General features: G+C 34.4%; 2 protein-coding genes across 7 annotated transcripts in view; one reads left to right on the top strand and one right to left on the bottom strand.

Moving 5' to 3' along the window:
* LOC127831747 (endoplasmic reticulum-Golgi intermediate compartment protein 2-like) overlaps positions 1–6,470 on the bottom strand; it is a 38,461-nt gene extending 31,991 nt beyond the window's left edge. For 2 of the 3 annotated variants that reach the window (XM_052356785.1, XM_052356801.1), the window contains exon 1: positions 6,416–6,470. The gene's annotated coding sequence lies outside the window, so the exon portion shown is untranslated. Of the gene's footprint in view, positions 1–6,375 lie in introns of all 3 variants that reach the window. The other variant, XM_052356793.1, reaches the window with a different exon arrangement.
* On the top strand, positions 6,453–27,485 carry LOC127831902 (thyroid transcription factor 1-associated protein 26-like). 4 transcript variants are annotated; one of them, XR_008026547.1, is made up of 5 exons: positions 6,453–6,630; positions 17,451–17,580; positions 17,910–18,006; positions 21,330–23,150; positions 23,586–27,485. XR_008026547.1 is itself a non-coding variant. In XM_052356987.1 (4 exons), exons 1-4 carry the CDS (start codon positions 6,516–6,518, stop codon positions 21,498–21,500), a joined length of 513 nt encoding a protein of 170 aa, XP_052212947.1. In that variant the 5' UTR covers positions 6,453–6,515; the 3' UTR covers positions 21,501–27,485. The 4 variants fall into 4 exon arrangements, 1 of the variants encoding a protein (XP_052212947.1); XR_008026541.1 differs by having other exon boundaries at positions 23,296–27,485; XR_008026540.1 differs by having other exon boundaries at positions 21,330–23,440.

The raw sequence follows: 27,485 nt of genomic DNA, 5'->3' as shown, positions 1-27,485 counted from the left end.
AAGGTCGTCGTACTACTAAATACTGATAATTGCACAATTAACAACTATAAATACCCGTATTCTTTTATAAAGAAAGACTTTAATAAATGATTTTTCAAAAAGAATCAAATATTAATAATTTGATGATTATTATTAGTGGTGTGGATGCGATAGTGTTATTTTTCATCAGCGATCGAAATTTAGTGTAATAGGTGCATTGAATCAGTTATAAAACAAAGCAATAAAAAAGCGCAAAACATTACAATCTTTAAATGGAGTTTTAATTTTCTTTTACATTGCATGAATTTTGTTTCATTTACATTGAATGAAAGTATTAATAAATTGTAGCATTCAAATGGGAAAAAAAACACCTGCATATTTTGCAAATTGAACTGTCTTTGCATGTACATGTATATTGAAAACTCTTTACTAGTGATAATGAGCGCTACAAATCTAGTATTTTATGATACCATAAATCTATACATTTAATTTATTTTACGTAAGTATTTTATATCCCTATTATGATGATGTTTTGAACACTGTAGAAACGCATGATCTTCACACGTTATAGCAGAGTTAACATTTGCAGGTACCTGTTGTATACGTTAATTGTGTAGCAGTAAATTTGTACAATATTTTTAATTTATATGTATTAAACACTTTATTGTTATGTTTAAACTGGCTTATACATATACATTTTATATTTTCTGTTAATCCATTTTGGACAAATGTCTATTTGCAAATATGTTCAAACATTTTATTAAAGCATCTGTTAAGTATTTGGCTTAAGGTAGTGCACCTCTAATGATTTCCCGCGATTTCTTCGAAGGTTGAAGAGCCTACTATTAGGTGCCGTAGCCTAGTGGTTAAGGCGATAGACTAGAAATCTTTTGGGATATTCCCGCGCAGGTTCGAATCCTGCCGACGACGAATACTTTTTTGCGACGCGTTTTATTTATTTTCTAACGTAATTTGATTTAATATGGCATATAAGCTATATTTATTGTTAAATATGTTGCAATTTTTATGCACATTTTTCAATTATTAAAATTGCATGTTGCATTTTTATTTTTATTTCAAAAAGTAAACGGTAAATCTGTCTAGTTCTTGGTATTTTTGCTGTATATAGTGTTTCTATAAAAACAAAGTTTAAAATATGACTTAAATGATACTATTTTGAATTTTATGACACTTTGTTTTTAACCGACCCAATTTTTACTTGGCTGAAATCACTTACATTTCATGGTGCTCTTCCATAGATAAAAATTTGTAAAAAATAAATGTCTGTAAAAGAATACTTATTTCATCTTGTTTAAACTTCAAACACCTTTACAGCATCTGTACACACCAACTGCATGCCCATATTTGGAAATTTGAATGAATTATGGAACTTTTATATACCCCAGGGGTGAAAATAAACTGGACAAAAGCCGAGCGTGGGGGTGGTTTTGAAAAAATCGGTATATTTTTTTAAAAAGCATGGAAAGCCTACCTACAAATTTGCATGTAGTTCAGTGAAATGATGCTGATTAAGAAAATAATTAATTAGATTATATTTGGATATGTGCCCATTAGAGGTGCACTACCTTAAATGACTGCTCAATATGCCAAGAGACGACATGGAGGTATCATAAATTGTGTTTAATGACCAAACACATGTGGTTTATGCAGTATACACTACGCTACCAGTGATTGTTGCCTAATTCGCGGAGTCAAGGCGGACAGTTTGCTTTTTGAGTGGAAAATCACCCCGATTTCATGTGATTCGTCACTCCGCACTGGATATCGGTGACATCGATGATTCGCCAATTCATGCATATAAACCGAATCGTATCGATGACTGTATACATAACGCTTTTCTTATGTTCACAATTATCAAATAATCCAACATAATTACAACATCACTTACAAAAAGATAATCTTAAAACACTGTATTATGTGAATTGGGAATAAGACATCAAACTGGGAATGGACATCATTTTGGTGATTTTCTCAAACAAAACTATTCATTTCATGATCTACATTTATTTTTGTAATATATTATCTATAATTTAAGCTTAATAAGCAATTTTCCATGACTTTGTCATTAACAGTGATTGTATTTTTATCATTTAAAGTGTATTTTTAAACCGTGTCCATGCGCGGCATGTACACAGTTTCATTTCATGAGGATTTTTTGTTAAATTAATAAAAAAATCTAGTTTTGAAGTAAAATCAATTTAAATGATGCTATTATATATGCAAGTATCTGTTTTAATTATAATTTTTCAAAGTAGATAAATACAACATATAAACCTGCATATTATGCACTTTTGATAAAACATAATTTATTCCCAAATTGATGTCTTATTCCCAATTCACATAATACAGTGTTCTAAACATTTATGTCGGTAAATATGTTTGAGAATTTCATTAACACAACCATATGACTACGCCATTTTTCAGTGGGACACAGCTTTCATTGGATAAGCATATTTAAATTTAGATTGGATGCAATTCGATCTTATAAAAATACGTTTTATTGCGTCATACGCCTTCATGTAAAAAAACGTTTACCTCCTGGAAATAATGCATAATATCATCAAAACATTTTTTCGACAAGTAAAGCGTTGTAACAGATTAATAATCAATTCAAAACAAATATACCATAAGTATAAATGTTCTGTTAAATTCCCAAATGAGAATAATAATTTATAATCCGAAACACACTTCCGATGTTTTAATGTTAACACGATGTTTACAAATGCTTCCAATATAGTCATCATGTATATAAATTTCCCGACAAAAGAGCGCGAAAATTATGCGGCAATGTACAAGGTCAAGGTATACGAGCGTGCAAGTATTGATTTTTTTTAATACAAACTATGTATAGAGAAACAAGGTTTTTATAACCGACCAATGACGAAACACTATGCAACTTTCAATTTACACAGTGCTACATGTATATGGCAACAATATGGAATTTGAACAGTGGTAGTGTATTCGGGCCTGGAATATAATTGGTTGTAAGTTTTAATAAACATTCTGCTAATGCAATTAGTTAAATAATGTTAACATGTTATGTTCAATAATTATTGCATGATCATTCTGCGCTGTCATATTAATTTAGAGCCGTTAAAGCTTCCGACTTCATCAAGTTCATGTCGGAACGGGAGTATTTTAGCTAATACGCCCATTGTATACAACAACAACAAAAGCTTTATTATTGCAATGTATAATGGAAGTGTATACATATATGTTACATGTACATGTTAGTGTAACCCTCAACGTAAATCACTTAAAAAGGTGAGCCACAGTGGTTTGCGGTGATTGGCGCTGATTGCGTAACAGCGAGATACATCGCGCAACGGTCACCGTAGAGTAGCCGAAACATCACCCAAATTTTCTTGTTGCTTTGAATCACCGCGATTTGTCACGTTGCATCGATTGCGGTGATGTGAGAATCACAGCAAAAATCACAGGTCGCGTAGTGTAGGTCCCTGGGTTTATGACACTTAGTTTTTTTAGAAATTGTCTGGACAGTATTCGATCATATCGAGATAATCAGTTTGTGATGAACAAAGGGGCAATTAAACACTGGGTTAAAAATGCTGAAACAAAGAGTGTCAAAATTGGTGTGAAAAAATTAAATAAAAACAATTACACCGTAAATTATCAAGAGGATTTAGTTAATCTGTAACAAGGTAAGTTTTTACAGACATATAGGTTCAAATCAGTTTCTATATGTTGATTACATAAAATCAATCTATTTGTTGTTTGTTTTCGTCTGTATTTGAAGTATACTATAGGTCTTTGGTATTTGTGTTCGTTCATTGAATTCAATTTATTCTGAAAGAATTTCATTTTTTGAGTATTTTGTTGCTCTTAAAAAGGGTTGTGAATACGTGTTAAGTAGCTTTTGTTAATATAACCTTATCACGATGCGGTTCATCAAATGCAAACAATAGCAAAATGGCCACAGTTTTGACGGCCAAAATTTGAGCATGTGCAAACATGACATCATATCGGAATCACCTAAACCTCCTATTGTATGTGATTAACGCATGTTATGGAATGTGATTTTTTCTTAGGTTAAATATAGTATCCGCAGTTGGACACGCCGTGGACTAAATACTGTTGTTAAGGTTCATGGGGGGGATAAAATTCATTAAAACTTCGCTTTGGTTTTTCTTCATTGAATGTGGTACAATATGGTCAAACTATATATCATTTTAAAGCTAAAGACGGATAGAATAACATAAACACATTTTTGACATTCAATATTTGTGTGCTTTATTCATATTTTGGTTTAAAACCAATACTTTTTTACACTAATTTACAAAATCTCAATCTAAAGTTAGGAAGGATATGCACTACCTTAAGTTGAATAAATACAAAGCTATATACATATACAAGGTCAAGTTAGCAACATTTCACAGAAAATTATTGTCATAAAACAACAAATGAGTTTTTATTCAACTGCCTTTTTTGGATAAATATCCTAAACATAGTTCTAAAAATAACTAAAACGTAACTACTTTTTAAAAATCCAGTTTTGGTGGATAATAAGAGTCACAATTCTATTTCAAAGGCTTAACAATTTTGTTATTTACCTCTCAACCAAATTGCAAATTTTAAACCATCTCAAATTGAAATAGATTGCAGACGACATATAAAATTGTAAAGGAATATAAAGAAATTTGCAAAACGATTGATTTTATATTTCGGTTCCTTCTACCCATTCGAAAGCATGGCCATCGCTGTGATCCGTAGAAAAACGTGCAAAACAAATCGGTCGAAACCACGTGCAGTGGTGAGAAAACCGGGTATGTGTATACACATACCTGAGATAACACATACTTATTTTGACAGTTGGGTGGCAACTCGTAAAACAACTATTAACATTAATCAGCAAGAGATCGCACTAAATAACAGAAATGACCAGGTAGAGATATCATCACTTACCCTATTTCAAATATTTTCCAGCTGAAAATTGTCCCCCACATGTCTTTTTTAGTTAATTTGTATTGTTTGTCTGGAGCGGAAGTGCATCTCACAGAATATCTATCCAACTTCCGTTGTTTTCACTTTCGTTATTAAAAACTCCGTTTAAAAGAATTATTTGTACTTTTAGATTGTTAAAGCGATGTATTATTATATATTATCAATAGAATAGCAGTGCTCCAGCTAGGCCTAAATCGAAGGGCGCCGCGCCCTGCCCTCCCGAACCTCCGCCCTGCCCCCCCGAACCTCCGCCCTGCCCCCCCCCCCCCCCTCAAAAAAAAAAAAATTTTTTTTTTTTTTTTTTTTTTTTACATATGATAATTCATAAATCTCTTATTACATTGTAATTAGTTTAATCCTCATTGTAGACATTATATTTGAATGGTTTAATGATAATGGGAATAATACAATTATTTATAACATATAAATTAACATGCAAATAAAAGCATTCCAGAAACACCCGCGCGCTCAAACGTGCCCTTTTCACAAAATACTGCGCGTCGAAAGTGCCCTTTTCACAAAATACTGCGCGTCGAAAGTGCCCTTTTGACAAAAAAGCCACCCTGCCCTTTTCAAATTCTAGCTGGAGCACTGGAATAGTATACCGTGATGAATTGAACGGAGTAACGTATCGATCTTTCTGTCAGTTTGTAAGCGTACTATTTTATGCGCAATAATAAAGTACATGTGATTCGACAACGATTGTAAACATTGGTGAAATGCTTCTTACATAGTTATTCTTTTGAGTGTTTATGAGGTCTGATCGTGCAGTTTGCAAACATCAACGGAAAGATTACAATCCAATGCATTTGTCATCGTCAACCGTTTGGAATGTCAATTAGGCGATGAGTGAGTTTTTAGCATGTTTTTTCGATTTTATTAATTTAAAAATGGCTGCCCCCATGGTGATGAAATGACATGTGTTTGAATTTTGATATTTCTAGATATGCAAACTTTTTTTACTATTTAAGCGTAACTTGCCCTTGTCAATGTCGATAATATTCACTAGCTCTATAATTTTCCGCCGAAATATGTGGAATTAACATGATTCAGATTTTTGAAAATAATGTATATTTTAGTGTTAAAATCGCTTTGTATTTTGATTGATTTTGTGGATGTTATGATACGTTGATGTACAAAATTGGTAGCAGTTTGAGGAAAAACATCCATTAAAGCATACATGTATACATTATCAATGTGGCACTCTTCCTTGAGTCAAATTTGAGTTCAATGCTATGGGTCCCACATTTTTCAAAATGAAGCCTCTACATGAACCTTAAAAGACATTCTATAACCGAATAGTTTATCCGAAAAGGGTATAAATTGGTTGACTTGTTCAAATAGCATCCTGCATTATATATAAAACGTAAATTCCAATAGAAATATCTTCAATGTAATACAAATAATGTTTACCTTGAAATGTGAAGTTGAAAGAATTAAACTCACTACTCACTTGAATTATTAACTACCCGGAAGTAGCAACGTCTGTAAAGAAAGTTGTCGTTTTTACAACGCAAATTATTTTCATAGGAGAAAACAATTCACAAATCAGCATGGAAAGGCAAAGAAAGGTCGCAACAAACAAGATGGAACAAGTAAAACAATCAGTTAAACGCAGACATCAAGACAATGACCGTTTCAAGAAGTTCATCGGGAATAAAAGCGAAGGTAACATTACTTATTAAAACATTATAGATATTGCATATTAATTCGGATGACATATTTCGGACAGTTGAAATAGCTCAAATAATGTCATCTGAGGAATTATAACATGCTTGATTTTGTCATTTAAGACATTCCAAGAAGTTAAAGAACAGTTAGGCAATATATTCTCAAATTATGTCAAGAAAAAAGAACAATTATTCTAAATTTACTATGGTGATAAATATCATGTTTCACATTTCTCTAGGTTATTAAACGTTTTGAAACTGTAAGTAAATTGTCATAGCTATACAGTTACTGCATAGTGTACTGGTCATGAACGTAATTCCGGCCTGTATGTTAAAAATCGGCCACCTGTGTTAAAGCATTTTCACGATCTTAACATACATATTTTGATTTATTTTTTTAATCGACTTGAAAACTAACCATACTCTCAATATTTTCCAAATGAAAGATGAATCACTTTAAACTTTTGTATCACAAACAAAGCAGGATATATTTGTCAGGTGGGGAAAGTAACGTCATGGTAAGGTGCCAAAATTATATTCATATAAGTGTTCAATAATGATGAGAAATTGGGTGAAATATTTGGGTTTTGTTTATGTACGAAATATTGACAAGTATATCAGTGAAGAGTATGCATGACGGTCAAAAGATTAAATATTTGGATCTGGTGTATGTTTAACAACAAAGGGGGAACGATGCTGTTGACACAAGCCTTAGGCTGTATTTGCATTATTTATTTGTAAATATGCTGATTAGCGTGTACATACCCAGTCCGATTTACAGACGTTTCGCGCCCAAGTTTTTTCGTACCCTAGTTATTTCGCCCCCAAGACGTTTCTGCCCTGGTCGTTTCGCACCTGGTCGTTTCGCCCCCATACTAGCGGAACACTAGTTGTTGAGAAGTTTAACTGGTGACCAGTATATAATTTTAATAAGAGGATATTTATCACGTCAATGATTAAACTTATAGTCTAGACTCTAGAGTTGTAACAAAAAACTAAAAAGAAATAATTTTTCTGACCTATTTATTCATTTGATATACAATAACGTAGAATAACAGTGTAAAACAACGTGATGAACACATACGATATTTCAGTAGTTTAGTTACATAAAACAGCAATGAAAGCATTCTTTATTTATATGTTTTATGAAGTACATAAACACAACAGCGTATAAGCAACACAAAGAAAAGTCCGTATAGTCTATTTGTTTATTTATTTGGCATAAAATAACGTAGAATTACAGTGTAAAACATCGCGATGAACACATACGATAATTCAGTAGTTTAGTTACATAAAACGACAATGAAAGCATTCTTTATTTATAAAGTTTATGAAGTACATCAGTGTCCGACAAATTTCTTATTTTTCAGGTAGCCCACTTGGCTGCCAAAAAAAATATTTGGTAGCCCATAAAATTTTCCTACAAAATGATAAGAGGCAGATTTTCATCTTTATTTTATTTCTTCATTTACATATACATAATATGTATACATACATATACATAAAACAGCAAGTAGTCTTATGTACACAGTCAATATCGTAAATTAAAGTTACAGTACAGGCTTCGTGTACTTAAATGTAAATGTACCAAAGAAAATCATATACTACATGTAGATATTACATGTATGTGCACATGTATGTGTACTTAAATTCGGACAGCACGTTAAGTCGTAAACGTAAATAAAGCGTTTAGATGATCAATACGATTGACTCGTATGGAATTAATCAATGCAATTGCCCTTTTTAACAACAAATACCGAGTTTCAAGAAATCAAGAGCATCAAATCATTTATTTACTTGTGTCTGACTTTAAGTACTGTCCGATGAACATATGGCATCCGTATGTTACGACACTTGTGTGCAGTCAGTATACAATACAATAATTGTTTCAATAATGAAGGAACTGATACAGCGTAACGGTAACGATACAGCGTGTTTACATGATATTTTAATAAGAGAAAATGTCAATGCCAAATAATTCGCGAGATACCTCGGTACTTTAGTTGAAATTCTGAACGAAACTTTTAATTGAAATTAAATTATCTCAATGTTGTACCCGCTACCAAATTTTATTTACAAATAAATACACCCACGCCAATTTTCGCGCGCTTTTTATCAGGACAAAGAAATTCATTTCTTAAATGTAGAATTTTGTAACCTAAAATAGCTGTACACAACGCGTGCAAACAGTGGCAGGTTATTTACGCATGTTGCAATACAACGGTCCTGATTGGGAGCTTATTTCATCATATCTTTAAATAGAACCATATGCCGAAATTCATTTGGCACTTTAGAAAATTTCAAACGTTTGTGTTTATGACTCTTATCGTCTACATTACCCACCCATTATTTGGTTTTAAAAATATAAATCGGGCATATATGGGATTATTGATTAACAGTCGATTAATCCAATTATTAATTGACAATGCAAACTACTTAGCAGGTGTTAACCGCGTTCACAAAGTTGTCATTAATATTCATTTTCGGTTTCGTTACCGTTTTGAAGAATCCGCTATTGTTTTGATTTATTTAATGTTCAGCGTCCTTGGATATTTCACGACATCAAAAACGTTGTCGCTTTTACTCGTAGTGGATCCGTGGTCTAGTGGTAACACACTGGCTTCACAATCCAGAGATCGCTGGTTCGATCCCCCGCTGCACCTAACCTACTAACTCGTCTTTCGCATGAGACATTAAACCGAGGTGCAGTGTACTAGGTGCTATACACCGGGCACTAAAAGACCCAGGGTCACCTCTGGAACGGGGTGTCTCCTGTATCTTGCACTATCCCCCGTAACCAACTAACACGTCTTTCTGGGGGCGATGGCCATATGGGAGACAATCCCGGTGCACTCGATAAAAAAAGAAAAACACACAAAAACACACTGTCGCTATAACTCATTGTTGCGGTTAACAAAAAATTCCAAACTGCGAAATGATGTTGCATCATGTGCGCCAACTATCCAACCGGCTCTCATTATATTATTAGCAGACGACAGATGTTGATTCTGATTGGATGATTAAAATACACTGTTACTGTTTAAGACATTACCGCAAGTGATTGGTGACTAACTCTAACTCTGATTGCACTTTGTTTTCGGATTATAAGCAATACACAGTGTACAAACACATGGTCAGCGTGTTTATCCTACGTATGTCTGTCAATAAACCGGGCTACCGCTCTTATAGATTTATTAGTAGCCCGGCGGGCGTCAGCTGGAAAATTTCAGTAGCCCGATGAAAAGTTTCGGTAGCCCCCGGGCTCCGGGCAATGGATTTGTCGGACACTGAGTACATAAACATAACAGCATATGACAACACGAAGAAATGTCCGTAGAGTCTATTTGTTTATTTATTTGGCATAAAATAAAAACTTAAAACAACGCGATGAACTCATTCGATATTTCAGTAGTTTTCCGCAGGCACGCTGGTAGGTGAGTTCGACAGCGTACATTACTCCATGTCTGGCGGTCCGTATAGTTTTCCGCAAGCACGCAGGTAGTGAGTGGTCGTCAGTTCACCCGCAGAGTATTTTTCAAATAAATCCTTGATTTTTTGGGAGAGGTGTCTGTACTCTATTTGTGCCGTCATTGCTGCCGGATGCTATCAAGGTTGCGTGCCGCTGTGCATGCTGGCACTCACTGAGCAGCACAGGTACTAATCTGTAAAATGACAGACCGCGGTGACCAGCTCTCGAGTTCAGACGATGGTGATATCCTGAAATGTATATAATGAACTATTAAAAAGTCGCAAAAACACAGACAGATATCTATGAAAATGTATAATATATGTTATTTTTTGTCATAGACTTTTCACTATTATAAATCAATACGAAAAAATACATACAAAACTACTGCCATATTATTTAATGTTTGTATAAGTAAATAATTCTTCAATTTTCTCGTATTACAATTTAAGATATAATTATATTGATTAAGTACTAATGAATTACTGTATTTTTGTCAACTACATACAAAACTACTTAGACTATAGCCATGTTATTTAATTAATTACATAAAATATATTGATGGATTATATAATAACTTTTTTATAATAAGTAACTGTATATCTTTTTATTAGTAAATCAAGTACATAGAAGAACAAGTTGATTTATCATTTCATTATTAATAAATAAATAATAGTAATAACCCTAAAAAAACGACATTTTATAAAATCATTTTTACTGTGAATACACGACGATCTTTATCTGATAGTTAAAATAACATTACGCAACAACATTGGATTAGCGGCAATGTTCTAACAGATAAGCTGTCCGCATTGAATGGCATGTTTATAACACCTGTTCAGACTGTTAATCAAGTATCCATTAAGGGAGCACTTCAAAAGAAAACTGATTTGTTTATTTATTGACAATCGAATGCGGATGTCAGTAATTGATTGTTGCCCAAGCACCAATTTGTGCGTAAGCTGTCAAGTTAATAAATGGAACTTATCGCAGTTAAGATGTTTAATTATGTCTTACGACTTTAACATTATAATATGTCATCACTTTCTTATTATTATTTCCATTTACAAAGTCATTTTTAATTGAATTTAATAAATAGTTTAATACTAATAGAATATCACGCATACAAGAAACCAAATGCTTTATTTCCATACATTGTATTGTATTAAATATGAAATTGCACTACATGAATATTTTTTGGAATGTAATAGAACAGAACACATAGTTTATTCGAGTATACATAGCACACAATAATAAATTACAGCAAAGCACATTTATAAACTGAATGAGTAGTAATTATTTTCATTACAATATATAGCAGCACAGTTATTTTTTAAAATACGGATCTCCAAATGTTTTCACATTTCGTTTTCTACAAATGGTAAGCGCTATAGCTACCATACTAACACCTGTTTTATCACAATTACATAATGAGGGAATAAATACATTGTTAATTTAAGAGTCATGCTATTTAAATTTACGGTCAATTGCCTCAAATATATATATCTATATGACCCACTTTCTTTGATGATTATATAATGGTCACCAATTGAAATACTCAACACCTAGTGTTCCGCTAATATGGGGGCGAAACGACCAGGGCGGAAACGTCTTGGGGGCGAAACATCCGAGGACCCCGAGTCCTAGGTTGTAATTCAACCAATCAGCAACAAGCACGTATAGAACACTGACCAATGGGATTCATAACTGAGTTTCACGGGGCTAATGATAGAGGGAACTAGTCAGTTAGTGTTTAGACTTGGAGGCGCACGGATCGAGAAAGATACGATCATGTAGCAATCACAACGTATTTGTATCACTGAAATATTAGTTAAGTCAGACATTAAATTGGACTAGAAACTGATACATGGTGTTGTTGAATATTTTATCCTATATTATGCAGAGAAATCAACGTAAATAGAGAGGGACCGACTTTTCCCATGCGTGACACAAGAAAATGGTAGTTAATGCAAATCTCGTCATCTTGGCAATATGCGCATGACAAGGTATTGAATGATAGGCTACACATCGGTATTTTAAGAGTATTGAACATTGCTAGTAACTATGTGTCGTCCATGAACTATGAACGATTACAGGACATAAGAAACAAATATATTTGATAAAATTATTATTATTTTTACCTGATAAACTTTATTTAAGATTTTTCCAATGAATAGTATAAAAACATAAATTCAAAACATAAAAATCATGATCTAAATATAGTTTTTATGCCCCAGAAGGAAGGCATATAGTGATCACACTGTCTGTTTGCTCTCCGTCTGTCTGTCTGTCAGTCACACTTTGCGTTTAGGTTTCGAAAAATGCTAATTACTTCTATGTTGCTTCAGATGTAACCTTCATATATGGTAGGCATGTGTATATGGACAAGGCCTTTCCATATGTACACACATTTTTACCCCTTTGACCTTGAACTTAGGGTCAGCGTTTAGGTTTCGAAATCTGCGTTTAGGTTTCGAAAAATGCTCATACAGGTAAATTCTATCAAAGTGTTTATCGGGAGAATATGTCATCCTATGGAGACAACTCTTGTTTAATAGCTAAATTACCTCTCTTGATAAGAATATTAAAAGGTAAAATCATCATGTTGTAAAATTAAATATAAGCGTTTACTAAAAATCGACACTTAAGTCAACTTTTTCAACAAAATGTGTAGCTATGTCAGAAAATATTGATAAAACCTATTAAAAAGAAAAAAAAAAAATTTAATTTGCGTTCCCAATTGACAGTGCTTGTTTATATTTATTAAAATAGATAGGAGGAGTAACTGGTATAGTAATGCTGCAAATGTTTTAAGTTTCAAGTCGAAGAAATTTTGTTTGTGTAAACCTTGATTAATACTGTTAAAATGAGGACATTTGTCTAAAGATATTGGCTTGTAATTATTCCTGAAGAATAAACTGAAAAGTGGCCGATTTTTATGTACAATTGACATACAAAAATTGGTAGTTTATATGTCATTAATTTCTGTTCATAAAAGTAACATACACTGATCCAATTCTATCAAAATGTTCGTGTTAGGTGAGTTTTGCACCCAGGATAATATATGTGAAGTTAAGTTTTAACCAGTTACCTTAAACAAAGGATTTTTTGAAAATAACCCCAAAAGTGGCCGGAATTAAGTACACGACCAGTATAATATTAACGTCACATTTTAAGATGTGTCTTCCAGTTCTATTGCAGGAATCTCAACAGATAACCCTTAACTGAATGTCAGTCATCAAAATAAGCAGTTTTGTTAAACCTATTTATGTTAGCTGCATTGCATTGAAAACCTATTATTTATTGCATCACTCTATAAAGTTTGATTCCTGTGTAGAGCCAGTACTTGCTGCCTTTTAGGAAATGTCAAGAACACACTGTGGGAATCAAACCCTTGACCTCCCAGACTTCATTTCCACTTGAGCAATTTTACCTGCAGTGATTTGTTTGGCCCAATTGGGTGGACTACCTGTTCCCTACAGATTAGGAAAAATTAGCGTATAAGGCCCTGAAAAAAAAATTGCGTATTGAAATCTTCATATTTTGAAATATGGGTCCTTTTAATTGCTTAGTATTAATGCACATACCAATTTCAATACACATTGTCGTGCATTTGGCTTGAACTGTTCAGTTTCAGAGCTCATTTTTTCACTTGCAGACAGCATTTTGATACAGTGAAATTTTCGTTTCTTTTTTGGAATTTTTCAAACAGCAATTGGGAATTTTGGAATTTTACCTCAATTGGTAAAGAACCTTTTACGGGTACATTACAAAGAAGGAAAAAAATCACTGACCTCATGAAAATAAGCAGATTGACCAGGCAGGCCTGAATTTTTAAAGATAGAATAATTTGAGACAAAAAATTACAAGCCAGCATATATAAAAACTAAAAATCTGAAAAATCCAGTATCAAAATTAACAGGTGCAACACTTTCATTCTCGTGTTTAAAATAATAAAATGATAAATTATATGTACATGTTGGAAAAAGACTTGCTTATATAATTTGATTATGGCAGACATAACCTCACAAGATATACATTATTGCCAACAAGTGTAAAATCTCTCTTTTGTTTTCAATAAGGTCTAGGTTAGCATTTACTACTTCACCTTTTTATCTTCCTATATATCAACCTAAAACCTCAATTTCATTCCCCTTATATCTGGCAGCATAACTTTAAAGTCTTCACCTGGCCATCAGTATTCTTTCTTAACCTGGACCAAAATTCTGGCTTAAAAGACCAATGCTCAGCTCTCTCAGTCAAATCAGCTGCATATATCAACTTTCCTTTTTCTGAATCATGTCGTAAGATGAGCAACTGAATTTGCAGAAGGAAAGTTTGATGCACATGGCAAGTGCTGTCTTGTGATGGAACCATAGTCTGGACATATTTAATTCAGGAACAAACACACTTGACTTTACTTGTTCAATGTCAATAAATTTATTGGCGTCGCACTGAAGTGCGGCGACAAGTAGGTAATACTTTTTTTTTCGCTTATGACAGGAGCAGTTATTTTATGGATCAATGTATATATTTTTGTTGTCAGAATATCTTGCATGGTGGTGATTTTTTTGTGTAAATTAGTGTAAATAAGTACTGCATTTGTGCCTATTACATTTACTACAACATTTATTGCCAATAATGCAAAGCTAATTCTTTTAATTAATAACTGAGCACAGGGACTGGGCAATAATAAAAGATCACAGGAACTGGGCAAATACGCGAACCGGTGAAACTTTCTGGTTTTGTATAAAAACAAAACTTCTCTGTTCCACTACATGTATCCTAGCAACCACCTAGTTACTAATAAAGGTGATATAGAGCGCAAAGCGCGACACATATTATTAATTTTAATAATAAGTACTACAATCAAGTCATCCTACAGTTTTTTTTTGTAAGAAGCACATATAGAATGCCGCAGGCCTGACCCGTATCTTACCAATGGTATGGACCCGTATCTGGCCAGTGTTATGGACCCTTTGGTATGGACCTTTGGTATGGCTCATTATCCAGCGTTTAAACTTCCAGGTTCACATTTAAACCGACTATTAATAGCCTATTAATATCTTAGTTAGAAGGTGATTTTTCAAGCGGTTCCGTAGTGTAGTGGTTACACGCTTGCTTCACATGTGAGAGGCCCAAGGTTCGAGCCCCAGTAGAATAAAATTATTTTCTATGTTATCTTTTTGTTTTGATGTAGACATTTTAGTTTAAATAAATATGCTGTTTTATTGTAACCTTTTTTTGTTTTTATTATGCCCATGAAATATATGTGTGAGAGGGTGGAGGGGTTCGTAACGACATTAAAAAATTTACAATGTTTTCATATCAATGAGTACTCAACCCCTATCGTAAACGAGCAACGTAAGAATAAGTTCAGAATCATCAGCTCCTCTTGAAGTTAAGAAAAATATGAAATTACGCTTACAAGATGAAACAGATTTTTTAAAACCTACACAGTTCTGTTCCATTAATGAAAACTGCACACGGATGCCAGTAAAAAAAGGAAACCAATGTAAATAAAATGAACTATGAAATATTTGGGGGTTACAACACAAAATCATCGATAATGGTTATTTGGGGGTTATAACACAACATCATAGATAATGGTTATTTGGGGCTTATAACACAAAATCATAGATAATGGTAACACCAGTATCTTTTTCTATTTTGTTTAAAATAATCGGCCAATATATTAATATTTACAGTAGAAAAAAAATTGTTCCATGTAACTTCATTGAGTGCCTTTTACACTGAAATTCCCGACGCCCTTTGATGCTTTGCATCAATACTTATCTTGTATCTAACATGAAACTAAAGACTGTTACAGACACTAATGCCCTAGAAATAACATGTTTGGAAAGGTTCAAATCCACTACCCCGTATAAACTAGTATTCTGTGGAAATAGACAATAGCCCATTATTTTGCAGAAACCCATTACCTAAAAAAAATACTTTTCTAAAATTATTTACCCATTAAGATAATTTAATTGTGAAAGTTATAGTGAAAAAATAGGCCAAGGGCCATAGTTCTGCCAAATCTTGTTATAGTCAAAATTTCTTGGTGGTCATCTACACATTGAGGTCATTCAACTAGGAAAGTTTTAAAGGGACAGTCAACCACGAATGACCAATCAAGAAAGTTTATATTGATTAAAATATCACAACTGGTATATTACATTACTTGAAAAAAGCTGTTAAGTTTTCATATTTTCATATATTCCATAATAAAATTTTACTGGGTATGTGTAGCGGTAACTTTCAGTTAACTATAAATAAATCAAGTATATTGATCATCATCGTCACGTGGTAAAACCATGAATGCAAATTGTGCATGCGTAGTGAATTGTATATATTTTATATATAAAATTATCAATCTACTTGCGTTATTCATAGTGTGTTTATCGTTATGTCACCTATTTTTATTACCGAATATACTGAAAATATTTTTTTTTTCAAGTAGTGTAATATTCCAGTCAAGATATTTTAATCAATATAAGCTATTGATTGTAAAAAAATACGGTATTTTAGAACTTTTCTTTTGTGTGGTTGATAGTCCCTTTAACAGGATTTATTATGTACTGGTATTTAAAGAGGAGTAAAACACAAAACATTTTTTATTTAAAACTTCAAAGTGGAAAAGCATACAAAAGGCATAGATCTGCAGAAGCTGTTGAAGACAAGATGTATTTGATAAAGATCATCAGCACATAATGCCATTCAAGTGTTTGAGCAAGATTCTCCCAGTTTTTAAAGAGAAGTTGAAAACACAAGGTTCAAGGGTATATATTCTTCTGTGGAAAAACATAAAAAGGGCCATAATTCTGCCCAAAATGTCTCAGCCAAGATTATTTTTTTACAATAATCTATACATTAAAGTCATCATTGTGAGATCTACCCAATATTGATAGAGGAGTTCCAAACATAAAATCAGAGGACTGTAATGTTCATAGTGAAAAAAAAACAGACCAAGGGTCCATAATTCTATCAAAAAAATTGCAGCCAAAATTGTGTTATTTATAATCAACTATGTATTAAGATCATTGAGATGCATCCTATTATAGCTAAAGTGAATTCAAAACAAGCGCTTCTGGACACGAGTTCAAAACAAAAAAATATGGACAAACAAACTGACAAGCCCAATTCTGAAAACCACACTCTCAGTGAGGGCATATCAATTGGTGGTGCAATTTGGTTTTAGTGTTATTGCTTTATTGTTGTTGAATGCAACTTTTTTGTTAACTTTTAAGAAATGGGTTAAAAATGTATATAAATGGAGAGAGAGCAAAGTATTAAAAATGTTAAAATGCATTGTATTATATACTTATGCCTTTCTATATCATTCTTACCAGGCCAGGGATTTGCAGATAAGAGAAAGAAGAAGATTCAGTACCAGTATATGAAAATGATGCAGAAGGAGCAGAAGAAAGCTCGAGCCACTGGCCAAGGCCCCGAAACTTCTCAACGGATGCTTCCATTTAGGTCAGTGAAATGTTATGAGATTTATATCAGGGGCTGGGATTGCATCCCAATCTCGGATTGAGCGAAACTTTCTGTAAAATTTTTGTTAAGTATCAGTGAAATGACAAGTATAGTTCTTTTGGGTTGTATATCATAAAATATACTGGCAGCTGGCAATTTTGTGTGCACTTGATTTTACATGAATAAACAATAATTTTGAAGAAAGTTTACTTAATATTAATTCTTTGTTTTTAAGTAGTTGAAGAATTTGCAAGCTTCAATTTACTGCAAACAGACTTTTAATTAATATTATAAATTTATTCAATATTTCGTTGAAATATTTGTTATAGACGCCATGGCATAGAAGATCAGAAAAGTCTTAGTGTGTTTTCTCGAGCCTTGCAAGAGAGTCAGTTGAGGAAGCAGAGGAAAGAACAGAAAAAACAAGTAATTCATCATAAACCAGCTAGATGTTAATGTTCCATGCTTGGCATTTTGTTTCTATAATTCCATAACTTCTTAGGTTTGGGTTTTCTTAAATAATAAATAAAGCATATACCATTGTACCTGTTGTTTAAAAACATTAACCCAAGCATTGTTCATACACTTGGAGAAATTTATTTAAATGACAATAAATTATCTTAACAATTAAACAAAATGAAGTTAAAATAAAGTTGGGACTCGAGTATTAATTTTTGACGCCGAGAAATTTCATTTTTATCACTCACAATTGCTTACTACCATACACAGAGGGGGTAATCACATGATAGTCAAAATGGCGACGTCCATGCAGAGACAGTTATTATTCGCCGTTTTATACCCTTTATTACTCTTGATTCATTTTTAAACGACGCTCACTTTCCAGCTTTATCAGTAAAAATTTGATTAGCATATATTTCGTATTTAGATTCGCTTGATATCTCGACTTTACTCCCCACAAATTTTATGAGTGGAGCCCTAATTAGGTCACCCTGCAAAGAAATTTTGCACCGAGTAAAGTCGAGATATAGAGCGAATATTACTATGAAATAAACGCCATTAACTTTCTTGCTAATATGGCTTGAAAGTGGGCAGAATTTAAAAAATAATACAAGTTATCACTGGGGGCTGACGAGGTCAAAGCGTAGTCCGTTACGCTACGACGTCGAGTATATGTTTTACAACGAAAACATTGTTTAAATACACATGACATCGAGAACGGATTAGTCGAACATTGTGTTTAAAACATGTAAGATTATGATTTTGTAATAACAAAACTCTGAATTTAAGCACAATGTCATTTCATAGGCCTGTTACATCAAATTATAATCCAAGATGTGTCTGGTTTATGCGGTTAAACATGAAATATACCGCTGATTTATCAAACCGAAGTCAAGTTTCACTTTAAAAAATGCAATTAAGGTTTACAAATGTGTTTAATTGACACAATTTTACAATATCCATATTGATCTATGTATTGTTAAGCCACTGGTGTGTTTAGAAATGTGTAGGGTGACCCAGTTATCAGAAATAAAGGCTAAATATTATTATAAGGCATGATCATGTCTCTGACAGTATACGTATATGCCTCGCTACGACAACGCTTTAACGTGCATGCGTTTCTCACAGAAGACGTATTGGTTATCTCTCAAAGGCAAAATAAAGAAAAAAAAATTAATACAGAGTCATGTAGTGGCTGGATATTTCCTTTGAGACAGAGGTAGTAACAACGGCACAATATGATCCGAAGCGCACAGTCGACATGGTAATGCACATTATTATGATATAATTATATTCACGACTAGGCCAAAGGAAACGATTAAAATCCAAAATCCATATATAAGATGACAGTTGAGAGTCGAGAACCTAATGTCGTCGGTCTCAATAAAAATGACGCATCTTCACCTTTTGACAATCCCTTATACGTTCATTTTGATAGAGACCGACGATAGGTTTTCAGCATACGGTACTCTTTATCAAATGACATTCGATTCTCGTTATCCCCAACTCGCTTATCTCGCAACTCTGCTTATGTCAAAGTAAATCCCATGTCCAAACTTCGATCATTATTTATCTCATACGGATTTTGATTTTTACATTGTATATATCAAAGCGATTTTCTTGAAAATCGGTTATCGTCAACTAATTTTGAGGTGAATTTCATGTTCGTATACATGATTGTACCTGTAAAATCCACACCTGTAACAGCCGTAAGGTGTGGAAAGTAGGACCCCAATGGCACAAATCCGCAATTGCATAATCAATATATTGTTGTAAAGGTGTGGCAGTGGGTTTCTGTCACAGGTTATTGTTAACTGCGTACATGACGGCCGGTAAATTTACCTCGTGTTACAATGCGGTTAAGGCCAAGTCTCACTATGATGCCGGCGGAGCCCCAGTGCGTGATCAGGCATCTACCGGGATGAACCGGGGCCCTACCGGGATGATCCGGTGCTCCACCGGGATGAACCGTGGACGACCGGGGCTCCACCGGGAAAGTATTAAAATGTTAAATACCTCCGGGATGAACCGGGAGTCACCGGGTAGGACCGGCAACGACCTGCGTGGCACCTGGAACAACCGGGACTGTACCGGGAACAACCGGGACGGCACCTTAGCTCCACCGGGGCCCAAACACACCCCGGCAGAGCTTCGGCAACGCCCCGGTGGAGCCCCGGTGAATTCCGGCAGAGTCCCTTTATAGCTACGTTACATAAGTAAACCGGTGCTCTGACGGTACCGTCCCGGTTGTTCCCGGTGCAGTCCCGGTTGTTTCCAGTGCCAAGCCGGTTATTGCCGGTCCTTCCCGGTAACTCCTGGTTCATCCCGGCGGTATTAAACATTTGAATTCTTTCCCGGTGGGGCCCGGTTGTCCCCGGTTAAACCGGGGCGTTGCCGCAGCTCTGCCGGGGTCTGATGCCGGTATAACCCCGGTGAGTGCCGGCGTAGTGACGGTTTACCGGGGCTCTGCCGGGACTCTGCAGGCTTTCACCGGGTTCAACCTTTTCGTTTGGATGTTCATGCGCACAGTGAAGCACGGCATCTTTTGCACTGGGAAATGGCAGTCTGCAGTAACTGCAAACTGCATGTGATATGTCCTGAAATGGATACAGAAACTTCGTTGAGCAACCTTTACATAATATTTGTACTTCGTTGCGCAACCAATACATACTCTGTGCGAAACCTTCACATAAAGCGACTTGTAATTTCCTTCGAAACAAAGCATTTGAATAATTAAAATATATGTTCGTAACCTGTTTTGTTCTTTAAAATGTGTAATGTACACTGATTCAAAGTAAAATGTAGTTTTATTTAATTTAAGTTACCGTAATTGGCTATTTTAACAGAATAACCACCTTATGCATTGCTTCAAATCAAAATAATTCGATTTTAGCTCAAAATAAACTTAAAGGTTGCAACTACGCGCATTTGTTATTAGTTTGTTATTGAAAATAAGTACCTACCATTACTGGATGTTCCGTTCTCTAATCCATAAACACCAGAAAATATGAAACTCGCCTGATTAAGTAGTGTATTTTCACCATGTTTTCGTAGTAAAACATATACCCGACGTCGTAGCGAAACGGACTACGCTTTGACCTCGTCAGCCCCCAGTGGTTATTAAAGGGTATAAAACGTCGAAAAATACCGGCCTCAGCATTGACGTCAACATCTTGATAATCACTTGATTACCCCCTCTGATACAATTTCAAGTGTCAAAATATGTTTTAATTCCTAGTTGTAATGATTGTATGCTGCCATACTGTTATTGGTGTATCGCCTTCCATTAGGCATTTTTGGAACGAAAGCAAAAGAGAGAAGAAGCACAGGCAGTCTACCAGAAGAAGAAAAAGGAAACATTCAAGAAGATCTGCAAGCGAACTAGCAGGGGCCAGCCAGTGATGAAGAATCAAATAGAATACCTGCTGCAGAAGATTGAGCGACAAAGAGAGCAGACTTGATTGCAGTTATTATACTTTATCAAGCAGTTTTGTTTGAGTCAAAACAAGGTGTGCATGTCGCCCAAGATTTGTTGGTTATGGATATGTTTGCATTTTCTTGAGATTGGGTGTTGCTCAACTCAATATATGAGGTTATTATAATACAGTTGTTATTGCGGTAGCTCATAGAATGAAAGCACAAAAAGGTTGACATTTTAAACATATTCATGATTTTATGTTGGGAATTATTAGGTCTGGGGCATTGTCATTTTTTATACGCCCGTTTTTCAAAACAGGACGCATTATAGTTTCACCCTTGTCGGGCAGCAGGCAGGCGGCGGCAGCCACAGCCATGTCCGCTCTCTAATTCAAATACTTTTCATACAATGTTCACCAAACTTGGTCAGAAGTTGAATCCAGACAATATCTAGGTAAAGTTTGAATATGGGTCATGCTGGGTCAAAAACTAAGTCATGGGGTCACTTGGTGCATTTCAAGGATTTAGCATGGTGTCCGCTCTCTAATTGAAGTAGTTTTCATCCAATCTTCACCAAACTTGGTCAGAAGTTGTATCTACACAATATCTAGGTCAAGTACGATTTTGGGTCATGCTGGGTCAAAAACTAGGTCACGGTGTCACTTTGTGCATTTCAAGGATTAAGCATGGTGTCCGCTCTCTAATTGAAGTAGTTTTCATTGGATCTTCACCAAACTTTGTCAGAAACTGTATCTAGATAATATATAGGTCAATTTCGAGTATGGGTCATGCCGGATCAAAAACTAGGTCACAGGGTCACTAAGTGCATTTCAAGGATTTAGCATGGCATCCAATCTCTAATTGAAGTAGTTTTCATCTTATCTCCACCAAACTTGGTCTGAAGTTGAATCTAGACATTCCAATATCTAGGTCTAGTTCTAATATGGGTCATGCTGGGTCAAAAACTAGGTCACTTAGTGCATCTCAAGGATTTAGCATGGTGTCTGCTTTCTAATTGAAGTAGTTTTAATCCGATCTTCACCATGGTCAGAAGTTGTGTCTAGATGATATGTAGGTCAAGTTCAAATATGGGTTATGGTAAAGTTATCAAATTGTCCAAAACCTTCAAACGGGTGTATCTTGTGACAGTTTGGCACTCTTGTTCTTGTTTGTTTATTGGTGTCCATTTTGTAGTCTTGGCCTTATCTTATTTCACTGTTGTCTTATCTAAACAGCAGTGATTTAAAAGGGGCTATTAACTATAGTGAAAAACATAAATTATTTTCAATGATGCAAACTTTCCTTCTCTACATAAAGTTAAACAAAACATTATCAATGATGCCCAATTAAGAAGTTGTGAAATTGGATCACAATATACTTCTTGCCGGTAGGTCGGTAGGTCGGTCGGTCCGTCCGTCCGTCCACCAGGTGGTTGTCAGACGATAACTCAAGAACGCTTGGGCCTAGGATCGTGAAACTTCATAGGTACATTGATCATGACTTGCAGATGACCCCTATTAATTTTGAGGTCACTAGGTCAAAGGTCAAGGTCACGGTGACCCGAAATAGTAAAATGGTTTCAGGATGATAACTCAAGAACGCATACGCCTAGGATCATGAAACTTCATGGGTAGATTGATCATGACTCGCCGATGACCCCTATTGATTTTGAGGTCACTAGGTCAAAGGTCAAGGTCACGGTGACCAGAAATAGTAAAATGGTTTCCGGATGATAACTCAAGAACGCATACGCCTAGGATCATGAAACTTCATGGGTAGATTGCTCATGACTCGCAGATGACCCCTATTGATTTTGAGGTCACTAGGTCAAAGGTCAAGGTCACGGTGACCTGAAATAGTAAAATGATTTTCGGATGATAATTCAAGAACGCATGTGCCTAGCATGATGAAACTATATAGGTAGATTGATCATGACTTTCAGATGACCCCTATTGATTTTCAGGTCACTAGGTCAAAGGTCAAGGTCATGGTGACCCGAAATAGTAAAATGATTTTCGGATTATAACTCAAGAACGCATACGCCTAGGATCATGAAACTTCATAGGTAGATTGATCATGACTCGCAGATGACCCCTTTTGATTTTGAGGTCACAAGGTCAAAGGTCAAGGTCACGGTGACCCGAAATAGTAAAATGATTTTCGGATGATAACTCAAGAACGCTTTTGCCTAGGATCATGACACTTCATAGGTACATTGATCGTGACTTGCAGATGACCCCTATTGATTTTCAGGTCACTAGGTCAAAGGTCAAGGTCACAGTGACAAAAGTCGCATTCACACAATGGCTGCCAGTACAACGGACAGCCCATATGGGGGGCATGCATGTTTTATAAACAGCCCTTGTTTCAAACTGTGTCCATGCGCCGCTTGGACACAGTTTTATTTTATGAGAATTTAAAATTAGATCAATAAAAAATCCAGTTTTGTAGTAAAATCAATTTAAATGATGCTATTATATATGCAAGTATCAATTTTAATTATGATATGTCAAACTAAATAAATACAACATGTAAAACTGCATATTATGCACTGTTGAAAAGACACAATTTATTCCCAAATTGATGTCTTATTCCAACTTCACATAAGACTGTGTTGTCATGTACTTAAAAGAACTAGGTCACCAGGTCAAATCTTAGAAAAACCTTGTTACCATTTTAGAGGCCTTATTTACGACTGAATCTTGATAAAACTTGGTAAGAATGTTTATCATGACTAAATCAAGGTTGACTTTGATTCTGGGTCTTTGCTTTCAAAAGACTAGGTAATCAGGTGAAATCTTTGATTATTGTTTTACTACTCTAGCGCCCACTCTTGTGACTCAATCTTGATGAGACTTGCTGAGATTGTTTATCTTGACAATATCTGGGTCAAGTGTGAAGTCATGTCATTTAAAAACTAGGTCACTAGGCCAAATCTTAGAAGAAAAAAAATTCTATCTATTGAGAAAAACATTCATGACTCGATCTTGATAAAACAAGGCCAGAATATTAATCTAAATATTTTCTATGCAGATTTCAATCATGGTCATGTGCATCCAAAAACTATTTCACTTAGTCATCCACTTTAGAGGCCATGTTTATGATACAATCTTGATGAATCTTGGTCAGAAAATTTCACCTGCCTATACCTAGACTGTATTGAAATCTGGGTTGTGTGCTTAAAAAACACCATTTTCTTTCTTAACCCATTTAAGCCTATCTTCTAGAAGAAAAGGCCTTGGCAAACAGTGTAGACCCATCTGGGTCTGCGCTGTTTGCTTAAAAGAATTTCTGTAAGAAATATTCTAAATATTTAAATAAATATACTAGACATCCCTAATTTTGGAAATGAATCGATCGAATTTAGAAAGATGGGAGAGTCCACTAGGCATAAATGGGTTAAGATGCCACATTTGTAAATCAATCTTCTGTGCATATTGTGTATTTAGTGTTTTCAGACAATATCTGAAATGAGTACAAATATGGGTTGCATGCGTTACAACTACTAAATTCCCTGGTCAAATATAAAGAAATATTAATACCATAAAAAGGCACATTTATGTCACAATCTTTGTCTCAATCTTTATGAAACTTTAATCGAAAACTTATTTTGCAAATATTTAGGCTGAGGTGAATCTGGGTCACTCACATTTAAAATTTGGTCACCAGGACAAATCTGTAAAAAAAAATCTTACACTCTAGGGTCAACATTTATGATTAAATCTGAATAAAACTTGGTCAGCATGTTAATATTGACAATATTAAGGCCATGTTGGAATTTGGATCCAGCATGGTCAAAAACTAGATCACCAGCTCAACAAGTGGTTCCAGTGAGGTTAGGGGAGCATTCAAGGGTCATCATTGCTGTCTTTATGTTAATGAAAACATTTTTGTCAATTTAATTTTTGCTGCAATGTATTGTCAGAGGTATTTTCTTGTTTTCACATGCATATTTCATGAATATAGTATATTATTATTATTATTGTAAAATTTGCGTTTGCTATAAAAATATAATAAGCAGTTGTTCTTATTTTTTATGTTTTTTAGACATTTAATTAAATATAAATAGTTAACATCATTTGCATTTGCCACAGGAGGTTAAATATGTTATTGTTCAATTTTCTTCATATTTTTGTATGAGATAATATTGTCATTATAGCAAAAAAAAAGAATTTTTTTTTTATTATTTTTTTATTAAGATTTGATTTTCCTCACACTATACCATACCATAACTATGCCATGTTAATTTCCCTCGACAATATCAAAATATTTACGAGCAAACGCAGTTTGGTTTCAATCAGCGTCGGAAGCACGACAGTTCTCATGAGCTTCCCAAAGCCAATTGTCACAAAAAAATAAAAAAGGAGCATTTTGTATCTCGTTAGATCTATGTTACCGCACCACATATAGCCTTGAAATGTTGGCTATTGTCATAAGGAACACTGATTTTTATGCCCCCGAAGGAGGGCATATAGTGATCGGACTGTCTGTCTGTCCGTCACATTTTGCGTTTAGGTTTCGAAAAAATGCTCATAAATTCTGTGTCGCTTCAGATAGCAACTTGATATTTGGCATGCATGTATATCTCATGGAGCTGCACATTTTGAGTGGTGAAAGGTCAAGGTCATCCTTCAAGGTCAAAATTTAAAAAAACAAATCTAAGGGAAGTAATAAGCTTTTAAGGGAGATAATTATCTGTACCTGCCAACTGATAAAAAAAATCAAAGCGGCGCAGTAGGAGGCATTGTGTTATTGACAAACACATCTCTTGTTTAATGTGTTATTTTTACGAAATATTCGTTGATTTTTAGTATTTCTGCGGCTTTAAAGTAGTTGTTAATTCGAAACTTTATTTCCTGTTGGCAAGGTTTACAAAGATCCATTCAATTTTTAAGTTTTTATTGACATAATGTAAAGGAGAGACCGTCATTGGGAAATAGTCTTGACATTGAACACACCGTTAAATCGCCTCCAGCGACGACTGTGTATCAGACGACGACTGAGATACTGTATACATGTCGGTGGAAAGCGGAGTGTAAGTATTTCACTGTTCTTTATATATTACGTTTTGGGTTGAGCAGGTTTAAGTGTGTTCTGTGAGTGCCTAAGTGAGAAGGACTTCGTGACCGTACTCCCTCCGTTCCTAGTTGCTTACTTTTCAATAAATCAGTCAGAATGTGGTAAAAATTCAAACAAAATTCACCACTCTCTCAGTCAAACTCTAGATTCACAGGATTTAGACCAAAGATAAATATGAACAACGTTTTATTAAAATCTTGAATCATTTGTCTTCGGTTATTCCAAATTACAGCATCCCACATGAACATGCAACATTTTTATATACATTTAAATTCGAGCGGGTTTTGAAAGGGGCTATTAACTATAGTGAAAAACATTTATTATTTTCAATGCTGCAAACTTTCCTGCACTACATATAGATAAAGTTAAACAAAACATTATCAATGATGCCAAATTAAGAAGTTGTGAAATTGGATCACAATATATTTCTTGCATTTTTTGTCCATTTTGACCCTGTTGAAACGTTAAATAATATTTATGCTAAATTAAAATCTGGGTCATAACACTGTTTTATGTGAATTTGGAATAAGACATCAAACTGGTGATTTGCTTAAACAAAACTATTCATTTCATGATCTGAATTTATTTTTGTAATATTTTGTCTATACTTCAAGCTCAATGAGCAATTTTCTATGACTTTCATTAACAGTGATTGTATTTTTGTCCTTTTTACTGTATTTTTTTAAACTGTGTCCATGCACCGCTTGGACACAGTTTTATTTTATGAGAATTTAAAATTAGATCAATAAAAAATCCAGTTTTGTAGTAAAATCAATTTAAATGATGCTATTATATATGCAAGTATCAATTTTAATTATAATATGTCAAACTAAATAAATACAACATGTAAAACTGCATATTATGCACTGTTGAAAAGACACAATTTATTCCCAAATTGATGTCTTATTCCAACTTCACATAAGACTGTGTTGTCATGTACTTAAAAGAAC

This window comes from Dreissena polymorpha, chromosome 1 (genome assembly GCF_020536995.1).
Source record: "Dreissena polymorpha isolate Duluth1 chromosome 1, UMN_Dpol_1.0, whole genome shotgun sequence".
Lineage (NCBI taxonomy): Eukaryota > Metazoa > Mollusca > Bivalvia > Myida > Dreissenidae > Dreissena > Dreissena polymorpha.
This window is presented reverse-complemented; position numbering and strand designations above follow the sequence as displayed.